Source organism: Dryobates pubescens, chromosome 26, assembly GCF_014839835.1.
Source record: "Dryobates pubescens isolate bDryPub1 chromosome 26, bDryPub1.pri, whole genome shotgun sequence".
Classification (NCBI taxonomy): Eukaryota; Metazoa; Chordata; class Aves; order Piciformes; family Picidae; genus Dryobates; species Dryobates pubescens.
In genome coordinates this window covers 16053349-16077146 of record NC_071637.1, presented here as the reverse complement: position 1 = coordinate 16077146, position 23798 = coordinate 16053349, and the positions used below count along the sequence as shown (strand labels likewise).

General features: G+C 59.3%; 1 protein-coding gene across 3 annotated transcripts in view; it reads right to left on the bottom strand.

The window, feature by feature from the left end:
- Positions 1–23798, bottom strand: part of NOL4L (nucleolar protein 4 like) — a 66632-nt gene that overhangs the window by 21438 nt on the left and 21396 nt on the right. The window contains exons 3-4 of one of the 3 annotated variants that reach the window (XM_054173451.1): positions 20680–20791; positions 14953–15062 (exon numbers count right to left, since the gene is read on the bottom strand). In XM_054173451.1, the coding sequence (XP_054029426.1) occupies positions 14953–15062; positions 20680–20791 (222 nt within the window). Of the gene's footprint in view, positions 1–3111; positions 3351–3682; positions 3781–14952; positions 15063–20679; positions 20792–23798 lie in introns of those variants that run through there. The other 2 variants (XM_054173453.1, XM_054173452.1) reach the window with 2 other exon arrangements.

Sequence of the window (23798 nt, the reverse complement as noted above, 5' to 3'; positions counted from 1 at the left end):
GAGCCCCTCACACCTTTGTGCCCCTTCCCTAAAGCAAGAGAAAGGCCCTGACCTCGAGCATGACCCTGGCCACACTCATCACTGTGGCTCTGCCATCCTCCATTGCATCCCTCGCAGCTCGCTGGGACCAGAGGCCACCAGCAAGATCCCTCCTGAGGTCACCCCTCAGAGGCACCACAGGGTGAGCATTGTGACCTCTTCATGCTGCCCCTCGGTGCCAGTGGCAGCTGCTGTCACAGTCCCACTCACCCCAGGGCCAATCCCAGGGACAGGAGGCCCCAGAACACCCCAGGAGCAGCCCCGCTTCAGCCAGCCGGCGCAGCGGGCCAGCAGCACAGCACACATCCCATCATCAAAGCACAGGACAGCAGAGCAGGAACGAAAGCCCTGCCTGGGTGGGCAGCTCTGCACCCGCCCTGGGTGCCAGGCACCTGGCTGAAGGCTGAGCCTCCAACCACCCTGCCAAAGGAGGACACATTTCTCACAGCAACACCAGCCAGGACTCGGAGCAATACGGTAAATCTAATCTACCCTTCCACCCTCTTTTGGCTTGCAAGTCAGGCAGCTCATTCTTTTTCCTCTCTGGGTCCTCAGGAGAATTCTCTCTGCTAATTTCTTCTTTCCTGTAAACAAACTTCAAATGAAACTTTCATTAGAAAACAGAAGGCAATCCATTACCAGCCCCTGTCTCAGGACCCGCTGCCTCTTCCTTCTGCTCCACGCCACTCGTGGCACAGATGGCAGCGACAGCGGCTGCCCCGAGCTGCCAGCCCGGGGCTGAACCCCGCAGCCTGGCACTGCCGCCCTCCTCCTTCCTGCCTTGCCCAGCTCTCCACAGGATCTCCTCGCCCCGCAGTAAAGTCCCATGGCTTTGTTTCCAACGTTCACGGCGCGGAGCGATCAAGGGTCAGGCACTCGGTGAGCAGCTCCTCTCCTGCCAGGGGAAGTCAGGTCCTGATGGTGCATTCTCAGGCCACACCCAAACATCGGAGCAGGGCTCCCGGCACCGCGCAGAGTTTGGAGAACCACCACCCCTGGCTCCCCTCCTTAACTACAGCCCAAGCTCCGCCGCTGCTCCGCAGGCACCGGCAGCCGCCGGTCCCACGCAGCCCAGGCAGCCACTCATACGTGCAGGGCTCCCGCTCCGTGTTTCTGCCCCACTTCCCTCTCCCCACTCCCCGAGCTTCCAGCACCACGCGTGCAGGCGGCTGCTGAGCCTCTCTCCACTTCCCTCCTGAGTTAGGAAACTTATCCCTCCCATCACAGAGCTGGGAACCCCACGGCCTGGCAGCCTCCCTGGCTGGCCCAAGGACACAGCAAGTCGCTGGCAGATCCAGGAACAGCAGCAGGACCTCTGGACCGTGAGGCTTTAACTGCTAGAAACCATCAGCGACGTGTCTCCTTCCTGGAGAACAGCCTCCCACGGCGTGGGCTGGTGTGGGGCCGGGGGGGTGGGGGGTCAGCTGCTCCTCTGACCAACTGTGCCTGGTAAATGTATGCCAGGCTATCAGTGACCTCCTTCTTTTACACCCGGGCTCAGTTTCCCGGGGACTGCCTCGCAAAGTCTCTCTCTCTCTCTCTCTCCTTCTCCCTCCAGTCATTTACATGCTGTGCCTCACGCTTCGTATTCCCAGCTCCCAGTCTCAGGATGGTTTATTTTTCTCTTCTCTTTGAGTCCTTTCATTTTAAAAACGTGTCCTTTCATGCCACAGCCCAGCCATCCCGAAGGGATTTCCTTCCGCGGAGCAGGAACCTGTGTGTGCCGTGCGACCTCCCCGGCGCAGCCACGCTCAGCTTCCCACCAGAAGCAGCCTTGTTTTTAGAGTCAACAAAAGGCAACGCGTGACTGGCAACCCCCGGAGCCGCTCCGGTGCCGTGCCAGCCGCAACCTGCCCGGCACAGGCATCCCCCCCCCAGCCCTGCCAAACCTGGCCGGGGCAGAGCGGCTCCCCTCGCCGTGACCCTCGGCGACGAGCTTTGGGGAAGGGCTGCCTCATCTCCTTCTCAGCCACTGTTTAAACTCGGCCCTCTGAGCATGCCAAGAAGGTATTGAACCAGATTTGACCCTAACTTAACCAGTTCAGGCGCAGAGAAAGGCTGGCTAATGGAAGATAAAACACCCCGGGTCAAAGATTGACGCCGCAGCCACAAACACCGCCGTGCCCACCGCTTCCAGGAGCCCCCGAAAGCCTTGGTGCGCAAGGGTGGATGGAGGCTGGCCCTGAGCCGGGGGCTGTGCTGCCAGCTTGGCTGTGCGGTGCCCCCCGAGACAGAACATCCCCCCCAGCGCTCTTTGTCAGGTCCCTTAACGTCCCTTCGCTGACGTTTCTGCCAATTTCCACAGGACGCGGCAAAAAAAAAAAAAACCACCCCAAGCGAAACCCACCTCCAAAACAACAACAAAACCCCCGCCGAGCATTCGCCAGTTCTCAAAACCGGGCAAAAAGAGTTAATTGCAAAGACGAACGGCAAATGGGAGAGGAAGGGAGGCTCGTCACCCCCTCCCCCTTCTCCAAGAGCTCTTCTTATGGCAACCCCTCCCCAGGAGTGTTCCCACCGCCCCAAAGTGGAGGGATGCTGCGCAGGGAGGGGGGGAGCCGGCAGCCCCTTCCCCCGCGCTCCTGCTGTTCAGCGGGAAGGTGCTGAACCGGAGCGCCCCGGCCCCGTCTATGTGCCCCCCATCCCCTCCTTTCCGCCCTCCCCCCGCCCCCAAATCCCGGTACCCTGCAGCCGCCTCCCCTGAACTTGCTCCCAGGCGTTTGCTGCTCCACAGGCGGGGCTGGGGTCGTGATGCCCGGGAACGGCGCGGTGTGAGAGGGCACTTTGCCCTCACCGGGAAGGGGGGTGTCAAGGAACGGGGAGGGGGGAACTGGTTTGGGAAGAAGGGACCGAGCGGAGCAGCCCTGAGCAGCCGGGGATCCCCCACCCCCAAGGGGACGCGGTTCCCAGGCGGGTCTCCCCACGGCAGCGAGGTGGCGGGAGCCGGGCGTACATCCATCCCCGTTCCCCTGTCCCGCCCCCCACCCCCTTTCCCGGTAAATAAATAAATACAGCGGCGATGGAGCCGGGGCTCAGCGTGCGGCGGGGATTGACACGTAAGTAGGGCTTTACCTCCAGGGAGGCGGCTATTTCCAGCACAATCCCCGCCCGGGGCCGGGGCTGCTTCGACGATGGCGGCGGCAGCGGCGGTGCGGGGCCGGTACCCGGGAATCGCTGGGGCCGGAGCTCTCCCGCCGCCGCCTCCTCCCACTTTCTTCCTCGCTTTTGTGCTCTTCCGGGGAAGGGGGAGCCGCGCCGGGCGCCGGGAAGGACGCGCCAACCTCTCCCCCCCCCCCACCCCCCCTTCCCCGTCCCTTCCCCTCCCCGCCACCGGCCAGGCGACCCGCAACTTCCCGGGGCAGCGGGGGCGGGCCGGCCGCTCCCCCCGGAGTTGGGGCCGGGCCCCGCGGCCACCCCCCGCTCCCGCCCCGCCCCGCCCCGCCCGCCGATGCCTCCCCCCCCTTCTCCTCTCCCCTCCCCGTTTCCCTCCCGGTTTTCTCCCGGTCCCCTCCCCGCAGCACCGCGTGGAGCCTCCCGTGTATCGCATCACCTTCCCCATCCCCCTCCTCGCCCCCCATCATTAACCCAGCCCCGGTTCCACCACCGGGAGCCGGTCCCGGAGCCCCACCGGGCGGGCGCGTACCTGGAGCGGAGCCCGGGGCCTGCCGGCCTGCGCCAGCCCGGCGGCGCGGCGGGGAGCGCGGGGCGGGGGGACGAAGGCAGGGCGGGGGGGCGGGGGGGCCCGGGCTGGCGGCGCTCGGGAGAGGCTGACAACCAGCTGCTGCCCGGGGAGAGGGGCCGGGCTGCGGAGCGCGTCACTCCCGGCTCCCGGGGGTGGGGGTGGGAGGGGGGGGCCGGGAAAGGCGGAGGGGGGTGAGCGGGGGCCCGGCGGAGGGGGGCGGGGGGAAGGGGAGCGGGGCCGCGGGGGGCGGGAGCACCGGGCGGGGGGCGCGGGGAGCCGCGCCTGGAAGAGCACATTGTGGAGGGGGCCGGGGAGGGCCCTTCCTCCGGGAGCAGCAGACAATGTCCAGGGCCGGGCGCCTGCTGGAGAGCCTGAGAATGCACGGCTCGGCTCGGCTCGGCACGGCACGGCACGGTACCGCTCGGTACGGCGCGGCTCGGCACCGGGCGCTCTGCAACCCGCCCGGGCATCCTCCGTTCCGTACGGCACAGGGGGCCGCAACCTGCTCGGGGACCCTCGGCTCGGTACAGCACGGCGGGGCTGCAAGCTATCTGAGCACCCTCAAGCTCGGCACGGCTCGGCACGGCACGGGGTGCTGCAATCCGTCCGGGGACACCCGGCTCGGCACGGCCCGGTGACCCTCAGCCTGGCCCCGGGAGCTCCCGGCTTTGGCTGTGCCAGGTTGCAGGACCCCGGCGGTGGGTCCCCGGGAGCGGGCTGAGCCCCCCGCAGCCCCCATCCCCTGTGCCCAGAGGGTGCGACGGTGCCCAGGCCCCGCGCTGCCTCCCCTGCTGAATCCTTTTGTTTCCCTGCTTCTCCCGGCGCTGGCAGCCGAACAGGACCGGGCTCTGCCGGCAGCAGCCTCCACGCCAGCCGCTCCCGACGCTGCCTCTGGGCTGTTGTTAAATCAGCAGCTCCCTGACGTCGAGGATGCCACCGAGCCTGGCAGTGCCCCCAGCACGGCACCCTGCCCCAGGTCCCCGGGAGGGATGGGGATGCCGTGGTGCCTGACACTGCCCAGGTCTGCACCCTGGCATCCCTCAGGCTGGTATTCTGGCACCTCCCAGGTCAGCACCTTGGTACCCCCCACCCCCAGGTCAGCACCTTGGCATCCCACAGGCTGGTACCCACTCCTTGGCAGGACCCCAAGGCCAGTGGGTTGGTGACCTTCTGCTCAGATGGGGACCAGCGCCCTGGTACCCCTCTCGCTCAGCCCATCGATGCCCCTTCCTGTTCAACGGTTCTGAAGCCAATTTGTACCAAACAACTCCAGTGCCAGGGATTTGGAAGAGGGGCTGTGGTAAGCCAGTGCCAGAGAGCAGGATGGGCACTGCCAGGCTGGAGCTCATGGCTTGTCAGTGGGGCTATCCAGTCCTGATGGTCTCTACTCCAGCGTGAAGCACTCCATTGCCAGGGGATGTGTGTGGGGAGGAGGGGAAGCTCGGGAAAATCCTATCCCGGAGGTGTAAATGGGCATCAATCCATGTGGAGCTTCCATCTCCTCCAGGCTGATCTCTGGAGCTGGAGGCTGAGGGATGAGGGCAGAGCCACGGGGGAACCCCATGGGAAGCAGCCAAGACCAGAGGGCAGTGGGCTGCGAGCCCCCAGCGTGGGGGCCTGCTCTGTGCTCACTTCCAGCTCAATGGCTGCTGCCCCTCCCTGCAGCTAAAATAAAATCCTGACCATTTAAGGTGAACAGGAGACTCCCCGGACCTCGGTGGAGCAGCTTTTAACCCCTTCCCCTTGCTGGGCTTTGTTCAGTCCTTGTGCTCCCTTCGCTCCCAAGCCAGACCCAGCCTAAAGCTACCGCGGAGAGCACATCCCCCTGGGAGCGAGGTGCAGGCTCCCCCCCGGTTCGAAGAGCTCACAGGGGACCCAGAGCTGCCAGCCTGAAGCCCAGGGGCTGCTCTGCTCTGCCTCACCATGTGGACACTCTTATTTTATACTAAGTGCCTTTGTGTGGGTTAGGTTAATCCACTTTGGAAACGGATTAACCTAAATTTCACATCGGCAAACTTAAAGTGTCCAACGGCCACACCGGGAGCCGGGGAGAGGAGCAGCGAGGCAGCCAGGAGCTCTTCCCCGTGCTGGGGAGGGGTCCTGACCCCAAGGAGGGGGTCAGCACCGTTACAAGTGGGGTCATGAGCCCGACAGAAACTCGATTGTTTGTGCCAGCGCTCGGGGTCAGGAGGCTGGCAGAAGTGGGGCTCGCCGGAGGAAGAGCTGAGGAAATGGCTCACCAGGCTCCCCAAGCCTGCTTTTGGGGGGATTCAAATTAACCAGGGGGGGGTGGAAATAACTGGCAATTAGGTTTAGAATTAGTAATAACAATTTATCAGGCTGTCAGGAAGAGGGAGAAGTGCCTGATGGGGCTGCATGTTAGAAACCCCCCCCAAGAAAGCAGCCCTGCTGTTACTACGTTAGCTGCACAGAACACACAGCAGATGCATTATTTAGAAGTCACTTCCCTCTCCTCACAACTCCTTCCCTACCCCTTCACACAGACCTGCCCCAGCAGAACCTGAGCTCCCTGCCAGGCTCTTGCTGCCCAGACAAAGCCTCCTTGGCTGCTGCAGGTCCAGAGGAGATCCATGCCCTGGTTGTCACGGCCCCACACCACCCAGCCCGCCTGCGTACCAGGCAGTGACGCTTCCAAGGGCATCACAGCGATGCCCTGACCTCATCTGTCATCATTTCCTAAAGGCAGGGCTCTGCTGGAATAGCAGGGCTGCTGTCAAAGCCAGGAATAAGCCACATTTACAGCACTGTAGGAGCTTAATTGAATAGTTGTGCTGTTGGGGAGTGTGGGCACAGGGATCTAGCGGTGAGAGCAGGGGACTGCAGGACAGCAGGATCCAGCCGTGGTGCCAGAGGAGCCACTGACTCATGGGCGACCTTGTGCCAGTCACTTGATGTTCTTGTGCCTCTGAAAAGTAGGTTAAACAGCAAATGGGACCTCCTGGATTGGGTCCTCCGTGACCACCAAACCCTTCTGGGTAATGAGCATTAAAATGTGAATCTCTCACGGGCTGAGGCCAGTCAGGAAAGGGAAGGGCATGAGAAGAGCTGCTGGAGGAGGTCCCAGCTGCATGGCACCAGGGGGACACACAGCTCTCATCAGCAACGTGTTTCAACTTATCTGGCAGCCAGAGCACAGCCAGGAAAGAAAGGAGAGCAAAGAGGAAAGGGAATTTTATGACAGAGCAGATTGGCTGGGGGCTGGGGGCTGGGTTCTCACTGCCTCTTGGTCCCTCCATCTGCAGCTGTTAGCATCTGCCACAGGCTGGAGTGGGGCTTTACCCAGGGGCTAAGACTGAGAGGTGGGAAGGAGATAGAGCTCCGTACTTCATGGGCTACACCAGGCTGCCGAGGAAAGGAGCAGCAAAGGAGTTTCTGTGGATGGAATCTGCCTTCCTCTGGAGTACAGGGAAGAGGCTGATTGAAGGGATGAGTCAATCCCAGCCAAACATCCCTGGATGCTTCTTGCCAAAGCCTGAACCCACAGCACCAGCTGCCCAGGGAAGCTGTGGCTGCCCCCTCCCTGGAGGTGCTCAAGGTCAGCTTGGATGAGGCTTTGAGCAACATGCTCTAGCGGGGGGGGGAGGGGGTTGGAAGTGGATGATCTTTGAGGTCCCTTCCCACCCAAACCATTCCATGAATCTGCAAATCTCTTGGCCATCCAAACCGGAGTGAAGTCCTCTCCAACAGCACTACCACCAAACCCACTCTGGGCCTTCCTCAAGCCACACCACAGGTTGCAGAACCCACCCTTGCGAGTCAGAACAGACTCCCTCAGAGACACCACAGCCCTGGTTTGTGTGCACAGAGAGAGAGGGGGGGACAGAGAGGCTCTGCCACGGGCCCTGTGCCACCAGGCAAGGTGCAGACCTGCCCCTGCAGGCTGAACGGCAGCGGAAACAAAAGGGAGCGGAGGACTCAAGGTTAAAAAGCTGAACCACAGAGCTTCATCTGCCCTAGGAACGGAAATCATTAATAACAGTTCACGCTCGCAGAGTGGCTGCCATCCACGCTCCTGAAGAGCTTTATTAGTGAGCAAGACCTCAGAAGTCTCTCCAAGGTATTATCCCCTTTTTAACGGGGGAAGGCAATTAAGCAGCAGCCGTTTGTGTGACTTGATCAAAGCAGCGGCAGCGCCCGGCCTCGGGGAGCCGTGGGGGGGAACCTCACCGCGGGCCGCAGGGCAGGGTGGCTCTCACTGCTTGCATCAGGTTATTCCATGGATCTCGAAGGCTGCGTGCAGCACGGGCCTTCACGGTTTTGTTCCCCCCGGGAACGTTTCCTGGCCCCACTTTACAGCAGCTGAACCAAAGCTTTGCTCCCGGTTCTGCTGGGAACCTCTGCACTTGGCGCTGGTTAGCTCCCCGGGAACGGGCAGCACCTCTCCTCACCAGACACGGGAGGCACTGGGGAGAAACGATGAACTGAAGGCAGATGTGGCCCCCTCCCAGTCTGCCACACCCTGCCTCTGCTCGGTGGCAGCCAGCCCCCACCAGCACGCCAGCCACAGCTCCACCAGGAGTGAGATAAACCTCTCTCAACACCCTCCAGCCACTGCTCCAGCACCTTAGCTAAGCTGCACAACATCACTGGGGAAGGGATGGAAGGTGGGAAGGGGACCACTTCTCCATCAACACACAGCTACCTGTGAGAAAACCAGAGTGGAGCAGCTGCATGCAGCAAGTGACTGCACCTGGGCAGGCTGGGAGGAGGAAGGGCTCCAGGCGTGGCTGGACTTGGGCAGTGCCACCTGATTTAATTAACACCTGATCGCTCACAGGGGATGAGACCATTCCCCACACCCCAAACTGTGAGGAGTCAGGGCTTGGGCATCACACCTCAGCTGAGGATGAAGCTGCAGGGGCAGGATTTCTCCCAGCCAGCCTGAGTGGGGGTCTCAGGCTGTTTGCTTGCACTGAGCGTTGCCTTGAGCCAAGACAGAGCTCAGCTGGAGAGAGAAACTGAAGGGTCCCCAGGACAGGAGACAAAAGCTCTGAAGTTTTCACCATCTGGGCACCTCAGAGTTAACTCCACTGACAAAACCGAGCTGCCCTTCACTGAAAGCAAACCATTCACACCAGCCTGAGAGCCGGCTAAGTGGTTTCATCACCTGACCTCCTGCATCTCATGAGCCATTAAGGCCAAGGATGAAAGTCTGGCTGAACTATCTTCGCTAGGACGAGCCAGTGGTAGGACTGCTGGACTTTCCTCCTGGGCTCTGCCTGGACAAAGTCCCTCCTTTCGAGCTCATTTAAATGTCCCAGCCAAGCCCACTGCTGTGTCCCCGCTAGAGGGCTGTGCCGGTGCGGATCTCCCAGCCAGCCTCCATCGCACGGATCACATCCACCTCGCCCAGCCCACGGGGCACAGCCACCGGTCCATTTCCTTCTGCCTGGAAGGAACCTTCAGGGATCCTCTGCAGCGCTCCACAAACATCTTAAAAAACCAACAGCAGGAAACGAGATCTTCCCGAGCCAAAGAAAGGCTGAGAGTTATCTCATCAAGTTGATGGAGATGGTATTTATTCCTGGAGAGGTTTAACACCCTCTCTAATGGACTGGGAAGTAGCTTATCATCCTCATGTGATGCAAACACATCATCCCACTTCCTTCCAAACACTGCCTGCGTTGCTCCTGCCTTCTCTGCACATCCATCAACACACAGAGCATTTCTCCAGGATCCCTTCACGAAGCACTCCAACAGCTACACCCAGGGCCAAGACCTCCCCCAGCAGCTGCCAGCTCTGCCGGCGTTTTCTGTCTGCTCCGTGCACTACACGGAATGAGACGTCTGCAGCTCTCCCAGTGAACTAAAAGGAGGAGAATGAAAACCCAGCCTGTCCTCTTCTGCAGCTGCTCACTCCCCTCCCTGGCTCCCCAGTGCCAGCTCTGCACCCCCAGGACCAGCCTGCAGATGGATCTGAAGCAGAAAGAAGCAAACATGCTGCCAGGGGAAGATGCATCTGAGCTGTTCTGGTAATGCTGGAGCCTTCTGAGAAACTGAAGCCAGCAAGCACAAGAAGGGGTGGACCAAGGAGAAGGAGAGTGGAAGGAGGAGGACTTAATATTGCAAATCAACCTTTGGTTATGAGGCTCTGAGAGCTCCCAGATCCCACAGAGGAGGCTCAAATCACACCACCCCCCTGTACATCCATGGGATGTGAATCCTGCCATCCCCCCTTCCAGGATGTCCTGCTCTTTGGGTTAAAACCTGACCTGAAATCATCTTCTGAAGCCCACTCCACACCCATGCCCCTCACATGCTGCCAGGTTTGCAGGGAACTGCTGGGGGGGAGCATCTTGGGGTGCAGGACAAGGCTTTGTCCCACTCCAACACTCTCAAGTCAGCCTGGCAGAGCCACAGCAACCAAATGAAGGCTTCTGTTCTTGCCCCTCCCAGAGCAGCTCCTGCCACTCACTGTCTGCATGACCTTCAGCCAGCAAGGCACTGAAGCAACCTTCCCAAAGGTTTCTGTATCCTTTAAAGCCAATTCCTCAGCCTGGGATGGTGTCTGACAAGGCAGCAGCAAAGAGGGAGTGAGGCTGGGCAGGATTTTGTTTGTTTCAAGCCTAACTTTGCCACCAGTGGAAATCACACCCAACAGCGTGGCCTGAAAAGGAATCAAACCAGGGCTGTTTGAATAAGACAGGGAAGATTGTCTGGGAAATGATGGCAATAACCTCCCCAAAGCAATCATTTGAAAATGTTAATATTTAGTGTTTGAAAAAGGGAGCTGAAAGGATCATGAGGGAGAAATCTCCAATCTCTTCTATTCCTTCCTTTGCTGCTGCTAGATTGGGAAGGTCAGAAGTTCAGAGATGCTTTAATGCCTCAGTAGATACCCTGAAATGGGGCTGGAGCAGCACTCAGGGAGGGTGAGGGGCCTGATTTTCCTCACAGGGGTGAGAAGTGGTGTAAAATGGGAAGGGAGGGAAGCTCCCAGCCCAGCAGCTCCCTCCGTGCCCTGCTGAACCCAGTTGAAGCCATGCAGGTCCCAGCTGGTTTCCATCATACCAGCTCCAACTAACACTCAAGTACTGTCCCCAGGCACTCCTCATTTCGTGGGCAGCCACCTACAGAGCTCCTCTCCTGCCTGGTTTTTGCCCCCCAGCAAAGACAAAACCCTTTCTCCACAGCTCTTCTGGCTGTGCTTCCTTCTGGAGACATCACTGCCCTAGCACCCTCCTGCAGCCCCTGCAGGTACTGGAAGCTGCTCTAAGGTCTCCCCAGAGCCTTCTCTTCTCCAGGCTGAACAACCCTACCTCTCTCAGCCCTCTGATCATCTTTGTGGCCTCCCCTGGACTCTCTCCAGTGGCTCCAGGTCCTTCTTGTGCTGGGGGCACCAGAACTGGAGGCAGTGCTGCAGGTGGGGTCTGAGCAGAGCAGAGGGGCAGAATCCCCTCCCTGTGCTGCTGCTCTCCCTGCTCTGGATGCAGCTCAGCACACAGCTGCCTGCTGGGCTGCCAGGGACCACTGCTGGCTCTTGGGGAGTTTGTCACCAACTGACACAACCTCTTTGTGCCCTTTTCCAAGGGCTGGGAGTGCCAGGACGAGGGGCAATGGCTTTGAGCTGGAAGAGGGGAGATTGAGACTGGAGATGAGGAAGAATTCTTCCCAATCAAGGTGGGGAGACCCTGGCACAGGTTGCCCAGGGAGGCTGTGGCTGCCTTCTCCCTGGAGGTGTTCAAGGCCAGGCTGGATGAGGCCTTGAGCAGCCTGGGCTGGTGGGAGGTGTCCCTGCCCATGGCAGGGGGGTTGGCACAGGCTAATCTTGAAGGTCCCTTCCAACCCAACCCATCCTATGAATCCATGAAGCACTGAGGTGCTCAGCAGCACTCAGGAACAGCAGTCACATCCACACCTGAATAATGAAGTTAAAAGGGCACTTTGGCATCAATTCTGTCATCCTTACCCCAGGTGAGGCAAGCTCCTCCTGGTGCTGCTGCACACAGGCAGCTTTGGCAAAAGCCAAATGAATCCTGAGTCTGGTGCTTGATTTGTTCCTGCTGTCACCCTCAGGTGTCAGTGAGCATGAGGTGGGGACAGCCAGGTGGGCAAGAGAGGGACCAGGAGCCTTTGGTAGGTGTGGGTAGGTTAAACCCATGCAGCCTGCCTCTGGGCAGTGCAAACTTTGCAGCCTTGTGTTGTGTTTGCCTCCTGCTTTGCATCTGCAGCCAAGTCCAAACTCTTCCTATCATCTTCAGAGGACCTGGAACCCAAATAACTCCAAGCTGACCCTAAAGCTCTCACTGTGGGGAGTGGGAGAGCAGCAGCCCAGATTCCACAGCCCCTGCTCCACAAAGACAGCCAAGATCCCTCAGGGAAAAGGTTTGGCACTGCTGTGTGAAGGATAAAGAAGGACTAAAGCAGCTGGGGAGTGTGTGGTGGTGGAGGGCACTGCTGGGGAGGTTATTCCACCCCTTCTCCTCACACAGAACCAGTGCTGGCAGCTCAGGTGTGGGCACAGCTTGCCTTAGGAGCATGGCATTTGTTTCCCCCAGGGGAATCACACAGTGGCTTGGCTTGGGAGGGGTCTTTGAAGACCACCTCACCCACCTCTAAAAGCCAGGGATTGTCCTGGCTCATGGAGCTGACAGCACCCAAGTCCTGTTGCACCTCCTCCTCCAGAGCCAACCCTTTGTATCTCCTCCTCCAGACTACTGTGGTTCCCTCCAGACCTGATGGAAGGCTCAGTGCCTCAGAAGCCTGAGCACTGAAACTGCTCTGCTGCTGTTCTGCTCTTGGGAATCAGCTTCACCCTGAGCAGCAAATTTTACTCCTTCCGACTGCCGCAGCTCAAAAAGCTTTTGAAAGCTGCACTGCAACATCCTGATGAGAGCTCAGGAAAAGGAAAACTTTAGAGGCAGGGAACATCATCAACCCCTTTGATTGATGATCTAAACCAACAACTGCTGGCTGCCTCATCTGGTCCCCTTTTTGTTGTTGTTCCTGTATGACAACTGCTGCTGCTCCAATCTCTGCGAGCTTCAGGAGCGTCCCTGGCAGCAGCAGCTCAGATCTGTCCATCCAGTGACAGCTCCAGCACAACCCTCACCCAAATTCCAGGCTGTGAGCTTCTCAAAGCTCTAAACTACCAACCCAAGTTCTCCAAACAAGCATCCCTCAGCCTGCAGCCTCAAGGCTCAGGATTCGGGTGCCCCCAAGGCAGGAAGGGCATGGACCTGATGGAGCAGGTCCAGAGCAGGCCACAAAGATGCTCAGGGGGCTGGAGAAGCTCTGCTGTGGGGACAGGCTGAGGGAGCTGGGGGTGTGCAGCCTGGAGAAGGCTCCAGGGAGACCTCAGAGCAGCATTTCAGTATCTGAAGGGGACTACAGGAAGGCTGGGGAGGGACTGTTCAGAAGGGCTTGGAGTGACAGGGTGAAGGCAATGGCTTGAAACTGGAGCAGCGGAGGTTTAGGTTGGACATCAGGAGGGAGTTCTGCACAATGAAGGGTAGGCTGAGACCTCATTTATCCAAGAGTGGTCCTGAAGCAGCCATCAGCTGCCACACAGTGGCACAGACATTCACTTCCATGTCCCCAGCTCAGCCCAACCCTGCTTAGCCCAGCCCAGGTTAGTCCAACACAGCCTAGCCCAGGCCAACCCAGCCTGTGCAAGTCCAGCTCAGCCCAGCCCAGCCCTGGAGCTGTCCATAGTTCCACCATCCAGCCCAGCCCTGGCACACCACATCTCAGCAGCTCTTACACAACCTATAGCAAAGGAAGCCTTAAACCCCCTCAAGCCTCCAACAGAGGCAAAGGAGAGGCAGCTCCCCAAAGCCCCAGAGCCTCCTGCCCGCTGCCACTTTGTCCTCCAGCAGGAAGCTTTCTCCCCCTCCTGCCAGCAAACCCACATCTGGCATCTCACACCCTGGCAAGAGATGCTCTAAAGCAGGTCCCTTCAGGGTGCCAGGAGATAAACTCTGCCACCAGGTGCCAGCCCAAGCTCCCAGCAACGTTCCCCCAGCACTGCACAGTGCAAACTCTCCCCCTCCCTGCAGCTGGCAGTGATGCCTCAGAGCAGAGTCAGGTTTCAGAGTGCTGGAAAGGAAACCCAGCACTGCCTTCCAGTGCAGATTGTGGGGAGCAAGTAAAACATACTTGGCTTTTTATAGCCTGTTTCCATGGTGCAGAGGTTCCCACAGCTCATCCTGCAGCTGCAGAACCTCAGAGAGCTGCACAGCCTTGGGGATGATCCTCTGGCAGGCTGCCCCACCCATTCCCAACCCAAAATCCAGTGGTTTAACACCCCCCATGCAGCAACAGAGCCTTCTGCCCCTCGCACACCAGAGCAGAGTGGCTGTGGTTGAGCTGCCTCAAGTTGTTGATGAGTTGAAGAGAGCAACCAAGGGCTAGGTCTGGCTCTCAGAGCCTGCCTGCTAAAGCTCCCAGGCAGCTGGGAGGAGGCAAAGGAGCAGATTCCCATTGGCTTCTGGCAGATTCTGCTGAAGAGAGTTTCTTAAGTGTGTCTAAGGCTGCCAGAAGCCAGGACTGCAGCCCCTCCATCTCTGCGGCTTCCACCACCATGACAGAACAAGAGGAAATGGCCTGAAATTGGGCTAGAAGAGCTTTGGGTTGGGGATGAGGAAGAAATCAGTTCCTGCAAGAGTGGTCCTGGACTAGAACAGGCTGCCCAGGGGGGTGGTGGAGCCACCATCCCTGGAGGGATTCAAGAAACCTGTGGCCATGGCACCTGGGGACAGGGTTTGATGGCCATGGTGGTGCTGGGCTGCTGGTTGGACTCCATGGTCTTGGAGATCTTCTCCAAGCCAAACAGTTCTCTGATTCTGTGATTTTGGGAGGGTGGTGGTGTGACAGAGGGGCACTGGGATGCAGACAAACAGAGCTTTGGACTCCCTGCCCGGCTGCTCCTTGGCAGAAACTCCTCCAGACCTCTCCTCAGAGCCTGGGAAGAAGCAGGCTAGGAAGGTGAGGAAGCAAAGGAGGGAGCAGAGTCTGCTCCCTGTTTGCATTGCTGATTGCCACCACAGCAGCTCTGTGACTCTGCAGTCTCCCTGCTTGCTTCCCCTGAGCCAGCAGAGCAGAGGTGCTGCCCTCCCAGCCTCCACACACCAGCACTGGCTGTGCCCAGAGCCTCTCCTGCCTGGACAAAGCAAACCAAACCGTTTCCAGAAGCATCCTCCCACACTGGACCTGCCAAGCACCTCCATTCCCTCCAGCCCACACTGCCCCAGGCTCCAAGCACAACTCACCTGCTCCTGAGAGTTCATCACCCGCAGCTTCATCTGCTTCAGGTAGGTGGAGGTGAGGGGCATGTTGTAGTCAATGATCCCAGAAACCAAGGAGGAAGGTGGCTCACTCTCTGAGGGGGGGAGAGGGGAGAAAAACCTGATGCAGACACAGGGATATGGAAGCACAAACCTACCAAGTGTCTCCAGAGGCAGCTCAAAGCCCTGGGCAGAGCTGCTGCCTGCTGGAGCTGAGGCTCCCCCACCAACAGGACCCCACCAAGGCCGTGGTGACACAGCAGAGCAACCACAGCACTGCTGTCCCCTGCAGGGAAGGCTGCACAGGAACCCAGAGCCCTGGAAGAGGTTGGGTTGGAAGGGACCTCAAAGATCATCCAGTTCCAACCCCCCCCTGCCAGGGGCAGGGACACCTCCCACTAGAAGAAATAAAAGTTGTTCTTGGTAGCTTCCAACAAACACAGAGCAGACATCAGGTCCCTCAGCTGCTGGGGGACATGGCTTGGGGGTGCCCTGGCAGTGCTGGGCTCATGGTTGGACTCCAGCATCTTCAAGGTCCCTTCCAACCCATTCTGTGCTTCCATGATTCTCTCTGTGACACTTTTCAGGTGGAGGTAACCCCAGAGCCTGGAACTGGGTTGGGATTCTTCTCTCCCCCACACACACCCAAGGAAACTGGGAGCTGCTGGTTGCAAGACCTCTGAAATGCTCAGCTGGAGGCATCAGAGAAGCTTAGGTGGGGAGGGAGCTGAGGAGGCAAGGCTGCAGTGGGGGCATGGGGCACAGCATCACAGAATGGGTTGGAGGGGACCTCTCAAAGCTCAGCCAGTTCCAACCCCCCTGCCATGGGCAGGGACTCCTTCCACCAGCCCAGGTTGCTCAAGGCCTCCTCCAGGGAGGAGGCAGCCACAGCCTCCCTGGGCAGCCTGTGCCAGTGTCTCCCCACCCTCACTGGCAAGCATTTCTTCCTGGAGCAGCAGGGTGGACTCTGCTTGTCCAGCCTACCAAGCTGGAAGGTGGCAGAGGAAGAAGCCAAGTGGTGCTGCTGCTGCCTCAGAAGCACCTCCATGCCAATGGGACTCCTGCAGAGGCTGCTGAGCAGGCACAGGTCTGCAGCTTGCTTCAGCACTGCAGAGCCTGGCCAATTGTGCTGGGATTCCCTCAGGTAGGACTGAACACCCAGGCAACTTATTAAGTCTCTCTACCTGGTGCTGAAGATTATTTTTAACACTCTCATTAAACCACAAACTTCATTTAAAAGATCTTTAATTTAAATGGTTCCTCTTGCTTCCTTGGGCTGCAGCAGGCTGAGCCCTGGAGATCACTCTGCCTTCAGACTGCTCCTGCAGATCCTGCTGTGGAGCTGGGCCAGGAGAGACCCCCAAGGAAGTGAATCCTCAAGGATTTTTTTCCCCCCCCCCTGAATGCTCAAAGATTTCTCAGCTCTGCCATCACCACAGTGGAGCCTGGGAGCTCTCCACCCAGGACATGCCCACAGCATCATCTGCTCCACCTCTGAAGGCACACAGAGCCAAGGGGAGATTGGCCTCAAGTCTAGGTTGGACACAGCCTGCAATGGCTTTGGTCAAGAGAGTTGCCATTGGCAAAAGGAAGAGTTCTCTGCCCTGAGCACAGGCAGAGGGTGAACCCTGCCTGCCAGCACCCTGAAGGGGTCTGTGGTGTCCACTGGAAAGGGATTGGCACAGCCACAGACAGGGAAGAAAGGTTTCCAGGAGCTGAAGGTGAGCTGAGACTGAGAGGGCTCCACTCCTGCCTCTGCAGCTCAGGGCTCCTGGGGTCACTGTTTTCACAGGCACCTCTGCCACAGCCCCTGCAAAAAGAGCCTTCAGAGAATGCTTTCCAGCACCTGAGACTCCCCCCAGCCCCCACACACCGGAGCTGCACTCCAGACCTGCTGAGGATCACAGAACCCCCCCAGAACTCTGGGCCTGAAGAGACTTCACAGCCCTGGAAGCAGCAGATCCATCACACCTGCTGACCCCAAACCCATCTGCACCTTGCTTAAACACCACACAGGGCTTTGCAGGGCTGCAGCCAGCCAGCTCCAGCTGACTCAGACAGCTAACATCCTCTTCCAGGCTGAGGGAGCTGGGGCTGCTTAGCCTGCAGAAGAGGAGGCTCAGGGGAGAGCTCATTGCTCTCTACAACTCCCTGAAGGGAGGCTGGAGCCAGGTGGGGGTTGGTCTCTTCTCCCAGGCACCCAGAACAAGAGGACACAGTCTCAAGCTGTGCCAGGGGAGGTTCAGGCTGGATGTTAGGAAGAAATTCTTCCCAGCAAGAGAGATTGGCCCTGGGGATGTGCTGCCCAGGGAGGTGGTGGAGTCCCCATCCCTGGAGGTGCTCAGGAAGAGCCTGGCTGAGGCCCTTGGTGCCATGGTTGAGTTGGTCAGATGGTGCTGGGGGAGAGGTTGGACTTGGTGATCTCAAAGGTCATTTCCAGCCTGGCTCATTCTAATTCTAACTCATCCCTGGGCAGCAGAAACATTCCTGCTGTGGGGGCAGGGAAGGGTGAGCAGAGCTCCACAGACCATCAACTTGCTTGGATCAGAGGGTGCAAAGCTTGGAGGAGCCCTGGCACAGCCCCCCCGGCCCCCGCAGGAGCCCCCCGCAGCCCCCCCGGGCCCCCGCAGGGAGCCCTCCGCAGCCTCCCAGCCCTCGGAGGAGCCCCGCGCAGCCCCCCCGAGCCCCCCGCAGCCTCCCAGCCCTCGGAGGAGCCCCGCGCAGCCCCCCCGAGCCCCCCGCAGCCTCCCAGCCCTCCGAGGAGCCCCGCGCAGCCCCCCCGAGCCCCCCGGCCCTCGGAGGAGCCCCGCGCAGCCCCCCCCCCCCGCCCCGGGCCCCCCGCAGGACCCCCGCAAACGAATCCCCCCCCTTCTTTCCCCGTGGCTCTGTGTCACTGCTCTCTGCCATGCCTCGATTAGTTCAGGGCACTTCCACATCCCTCCAGATGAGGCACCCAAAATCAGCCAAACTGCTGTGCTGGGCAAGGAGGTTACTCGGTGATGGCGAGCAGCCAACCCCCAGCGCAAGAGGTGCTGCTGGGGTTCTTTTTTGCTGCCTGCTTCTGCAGAGAAAGGGGAAACAGCTCCAGGACCAACATCTGCCCCGCAGCCAGGCAGCATGGGAGCCTTCGAGGACAGCTTAGGACACTCTCTTAGCATTTGCTAACAGTGGCCGAGGCAGAGATGCTCTTGCCTTGAAGGAGAGGCATGGCTGACACCTCTAGAGGCTTTCCAGACCTTTCAGCCCTCTAAGGATGAGGATTTGCTCCTCTCCTGCCATCCCCCTCCTTATGGTGCAGCACTGCAGAAAGCAGGGAGGCCCCACAGCAGCCTCACGTGGGGAGGAAGAGGAAGGTAGGTGGCCTTCGGTGCTGGGAGTCTGCCTGGAGCCATCCCGAGGGGAATCTGGAGTGATGCCACCAGCAGCCTCAGTTTTGCTGTGGATTGGTTTCACTGCAACAGATAAAGAGCCTCCAGAACCCAGAACCCTTCCTCCTCTCTGAAGCTAACTGGGGAAGAAAGAGAAGCTCTGTTTGCAAAGGCCAGAGGGGCTCCAGGGCCACATCCTCACCTCCTGTGTCACAGGAGGGGGCTGCTGGGAGCCTTCAGCTTCACTCCTCAAGAAGTTATCTCCACCTCACATGCTGGACAGGCAGCTGGAAGGGGCAGGATGGTTTCAAGTGGGATGGGTTTGATCCCAGTTCCACACTTGCCTCATTCCACTGGAATTAGCCCTAATTCAATAACGGTGTGAGGGGCTGAGAGGGAAGCCCAGGGGTGGTTCAGAGCTTCCCCAGGAGCAGGACAATTTGCTCTTCTGAATGCCCTGCAGGGTATCTCTGGTGGCAGAGATGTTTAATGAGGGATTTTTGCAATCCCAGCTGGAATGTGATGAGATTTAATGGACAAGAGGAGGAGGAGGAGGGGATGGGAACAGCTCAATTTCATCTCACTGAGTTTAACTTCACCTGTGCCCTGCTGAGGCCACATCTGGAATACTGTGTCCTGTTCTGGGCCCCACAGTTCAAGAAGGACTTGAGGGAGCTGCTGGAAAGAGTCCAGCAGAGAGCCACAGAGCTGCTGAGGGCAGTGGAACATCTCCCTGTGAGCACAGGCTGAGGGAGCTGGGGCTGGGAGCAGAGGAGCCTGAGGGCTGCCCTCAGTGCTGGGGATGAAGATGTGCAGGGCAGTGTGGGGAGGATGGAGCCAAGGGCAGCACCAGGGGCACTGGGGGCAAGCTGGAGCAGAGCAGCTGCCAGGGGAACAGGAGGGGAAACTTTGTCCCTGTGAGGGTGCAGAGCCCTGGGGCAGGCTGCCCAGAGAGGCTGTGGAGTCTCCTGCTCTGGAGAGCTCCCAAACCCCACCTGGATGTGCTCCTGGGTGACCTGCCCTGGGTGACCCTGCTCTGGCAGGGGGGGGTTGGGCTGGAGGAGCTCTGGCAGTCCCTTCCACCCTCTGTGACTCTGTGCTTGGAAAAAGACCTTTAACACCCTGGGGTCCACCCGTGGCTGTGTCTGCATGGGTGTGCAATGCCTCCAGGACCTGGATGGGGTTTAGGTGATTTGCTCCTGATGAATTCCTGAGCACACAGCAGTGAAACCAGACACTCCCCCCCAGGAGAAGTTACCTTATCTAATCTACTCCACACATTTTCACAGGCACTTAGTCACTCTTTAGGTACTAGAGGGAGCAGAAGGGCACTCCTGCTCCTTCCAGGCCTGCTGCTAAGGACCTGGCCTTCTGTGTGAGATGGTTTTAAGAGAGCTGCTGGGGTGGGGGGGGAGGTGCCAAAGCTTTGAGAAATGGAATTGACCATTGATATTCATCTGTACAGGTGCTAAGGACAGACAGATCTCAGCCCAGGTGATGGATTCCACAGCTAGGACCACTCTGGGGAGGATGATCAGCACCTGGTGTTCTCTGAGCCGGGATGGTGCCAGGGCTGGGGGGGATGTGGGGGTGGTGGCTGGGGAGGAGGGAGCCCCTGAAGGAACAATGACCCTTTTCATCAGCTGCCTCCTGAAAAGGGATCCCAAGCTCCGGGGCAGATGGCTCAGAGAGTGCCAGGCTTTTAGTCAAGTGTCCTGCTTTGAGTCAAGCCAATGGGTGACATCCTGAGCACAGGAAGGGCAGGGACCTGATGGAGAGGGTCCAGAGGAGGCCACAGAAATGCTCAGGAGCACCTCTGCTAGGAGGACAGCCTGAGGGAGCTGGGGGTGTTCAGCCTGGGGAAGAGAAGGCTCCAGGCAGACCTCAGAGCAGCCTCCCTTGCAGGGAGCCCCAAGAAGGCTGCAGAGGGACTGCTCCCAAAGGCCTGCAGGGACAGCACCAGGGGCAGGGGTTTGAAATGAGAGCAGAGCAGATTGAGATTGGAGGGGAGGAAGAAGTTGTGCCCCAGGAGGCTGCTGGAACACTGCAGCAGGTTGCCCAGGGAGGGAGCTGAGGCCCCAGGGCTGGAGCTGTGCAAGGTGAGGCTGGAGAAGGCTGTGAGCAAGCTGCTGCAGGGGAGGATGTCCCTGCTGAGGGCAGGGGGGTTGGGCTGGGTGGTTTTTGGAGGTCTCTTCCATCCCAACCCATTCTATGATTCCATAAATAACCCAGGCTGGGAAACCCATGTGGTGAAGAAGCTTCCCACTGGCAGGGCAGCTACCAGGGACACCCTGCTGGTAGGAAATGCTGCATCAGCTCTGCTGGCAGAACTCATCCCCCTTACCTTTGGGCTCCAGGCCATTGGAGTTGAAGTGCATCCTCTTCTGGCACTCGGTGCAGCTCATCAGGAACCTGGTCACAGCCTCCCTGGGCAGGAAAGCGTAGGTCTCTGCGATCTGGGGAGACAGGGACAGGGCTGCATGTCCAGGAGGATGCCTCTGGAGTGCTGGGCAGAGGGCACAGCAGGCCACCAGCACCATCCCACCCCCTGTGCTCAGCCTGGCCCTGAACATCCACCACTCACAGCAATGCACTCTGCCCTCCAGGCTGGTCCTGGGGCCCCTGAGTCCCTCCCTGTGGAGCAGCTCTTGATGGAGAAGCAGCTGAGGGCGTTCAGCCTGGAGAAAATGAGGCTGAGGAGAGACCTCCTGGCTCTTTATAGCTCCCTGAAAGGAGGGTGGAGCCAGGTGGGGTTGGGCTCTTCTCCCTAGGGTCAGGTGATAGGAAATGGTCTGAAACTGTGCCAGGGGAGGGTTAGGTTGGAGAGCAGGAAAAATGTCTTTCCTGCAGGAGTGGTCAGGGATCAGAACAGGAGGTTGTGGAGCCTCCTTCTCTGGAGGCTTTCAAGACCCATCTGGCTGTGTTCCTGTGTGACCTGTGCTGGGTTCTCTGCTCCTGCTCTGGCAGGGGGGTTGGACTCGATGATCTCTGGAGGTCCCTTCCAAACCCTCATGTCCTGTGATCCTGATCCTGGGCTGGAGTCCCCATCCCTGGAGGTGTTCAAGAAACCTGTGGCCGTGGCACCTGGGGACAGGGTCTGATGGCCATGGTGGTGCTGGGCTGCTGGTTGGACTCCATGACCTTAGAGGTCTTCTCCAAGCCCAACAATGCTGTGATTTTGGGAGGGTGATGGTGTGTCAGAGGGGCACTGGGATGCAGACAAACAGAGCTTTGGGCTCCCTGCCCAGCTGCTCCTTGGCAGAAACTCCTCCAGACCTCTCCTCAGAGCCTGGGAAGAAGCAGGCTAGGAAGGTGAGGAAGCAAAGGAGGGAGGAGGGTCTGCTCCCTGTTTGCATTGCTGATTGCCACCACAGCAGCAACCTGAGGCATCCATTAATCTCTGGTGAGGGCAGCTCACTTCTCCCCACAATGCCAATCAATTGCTGTTAATCACACCCTGGGCCCTCCTGTGACATATTTTAGCCAGGGAATTCAGAAACCCTTTGTGACAAGGTGTAATGAATGGAAGTCTCTTGACCCTTGGTGGGATAGTTGGGTTTTACAGCCCAGGAGAAGCTAAGGATAAACACTGAGCAGTTGGCTGGCTGGAGGGGGAAACACCCTGGCCAGACCCCAGCACCCACCCGCCCCCCACGGTGGGCTCCTGGCTGCCAGGGTCCTGTTGCTCCAATTAATCCCTGCCAGCAGCAACCTGGCAGCGTTTCTAGAGATCAAGAGCAGGTTATGAGCAGAAGGGGAGGAGGCCATCTGAATGGAAGAGCTCCTTAAGGCCATAAAAGACCATCCAACTGCGGGGTCTGACCTTCTGTGTGCAGCACAAGTCGGGAACTTCACCCAGGTCCTGTGGTTTGCCTGCACCATCTTCCAGGAAGACATCTGGTCTTAATTGGAAGGCATTAAGAGGTGGAAAGCCCACCTCTCGTAGGCTGGGCTTGGTTTCCCTCTGGTTAATCGCCCATCCTGTTTGCTGCCAGTGACTTGTCCCGGCACGGCGGTTCCCAAACCAGGGGCTGTGACCCCTGCTGGGGTCACAGCACTTACAAGTGGGGTCATAAAGCAGACAGCAATTCAATTGTTCGTGCCAGTCCTCGGGGCTCAAGTGGGGCTGGGGACGGGAAGCCAGGCTGCAACAAGACACCTCGGTGGTGACAGGGGAGGGGGCTGAGGCGGGAGGACAGCCCAGGACGTCCTCATCCCCCACCCCCCACAGCGGGCATCGCCCTCCCACCTCGGCTGGTGACTAAAGCTAAGGATCCCTAAATTCCAAGCGGTTTTCTGCCTTCCAGGAAAGGGTGATGCAGGAGCTTGGGATGGAACGGGGTGGCAGCAGCAGTGGGATGGGGCAGAGGAGGGCTGGCGGGCGGGCGGGTGGGTGGCTGCAGCAGCCCATGACCCGTTGTGATGGCAGGGAAGAGACATTCATCTCCACTGAGCGGCAGCAGAGCCCGAGCTTTTCCATACCCGCTAATGCCAGATGGGTGGAAAGTTCAGGCAGGGACCTTGTCCCAGCCCTTCAAATGGAGGATGCAGCGCCTGGTCCTCATGGGATTCTCCTCCTACTTAGCTACCAAGCCCCAGCGAGCTGCGCTGCGCCTGAGCCGCTCGGCGCAGCCTTTCGCCTCTGCGCGGTGTTCAGCAGCACACAAGCGCTAGGGAGGCCCCCAGGAACATCAAGGGGGCACGCTGAAAATTACTGGTGGCAAACGTGGGCTGCTGGGGCGGGCAGGGACTGTCCCCTAGGGCTGCCCGCGGGGCTGAGCCCGCTTCCCCCCTGCCTCTCTTGCTCCAGCCAGCCCACGGTGTCTGCTGCAAATGTTGGGCTAATTTTAGTGATCCAGTTGTTATTTCTCAGCTGATTTGATGCTCTGCAGAGCAGGCAGCTTCCCTGATGAGTTATCTCCCATCCAAACTCCCTTTCTGATTGCCTCCCTCCGGAGGTCATGGACAAGGGCAAACTCTCCAGCGCCTCTAATCAGAAACGGTGTGGAAAAGGGAGAGGGAGAGGCACGGCAGGAGAGCCAGCCGAGCCGCCCGAGCTGGCCGCCCAGCAGTGCCCCTCTGTGCCCCTGAGCCGCGGCACTGGGTGCTCGGTGCAAGCATTTCACCCTCCGGCCCCGGCTGCGGGGAGGCAGGGCAGGAGCGAGGGCAGGCAGCCCAGGCAGCAGCGTCCTGCCAGGTCAGGAGGGGATACAGGCAGCTAATGTGATGATCTCAGCTCAAGAGGGAGACGAGGGGTGGAGCGTGGAGAGCTCTCTGACTGCTGTGAGCAGGCCTGGGAAAACAGACGGATCCAGCCTGCTCCCCCGGGGCTGTGCAGGGCACGGATTAGTCCTCCAGGGACTTGAATTGAAGGAATTAGGGGAGGGTCAGGGTGGTCTGCTGGGGAAATGAGTGGGAAGGGTTTGAATTGTGCTCCTGCTGGTGGGGCTGTCGTCCCCCCCT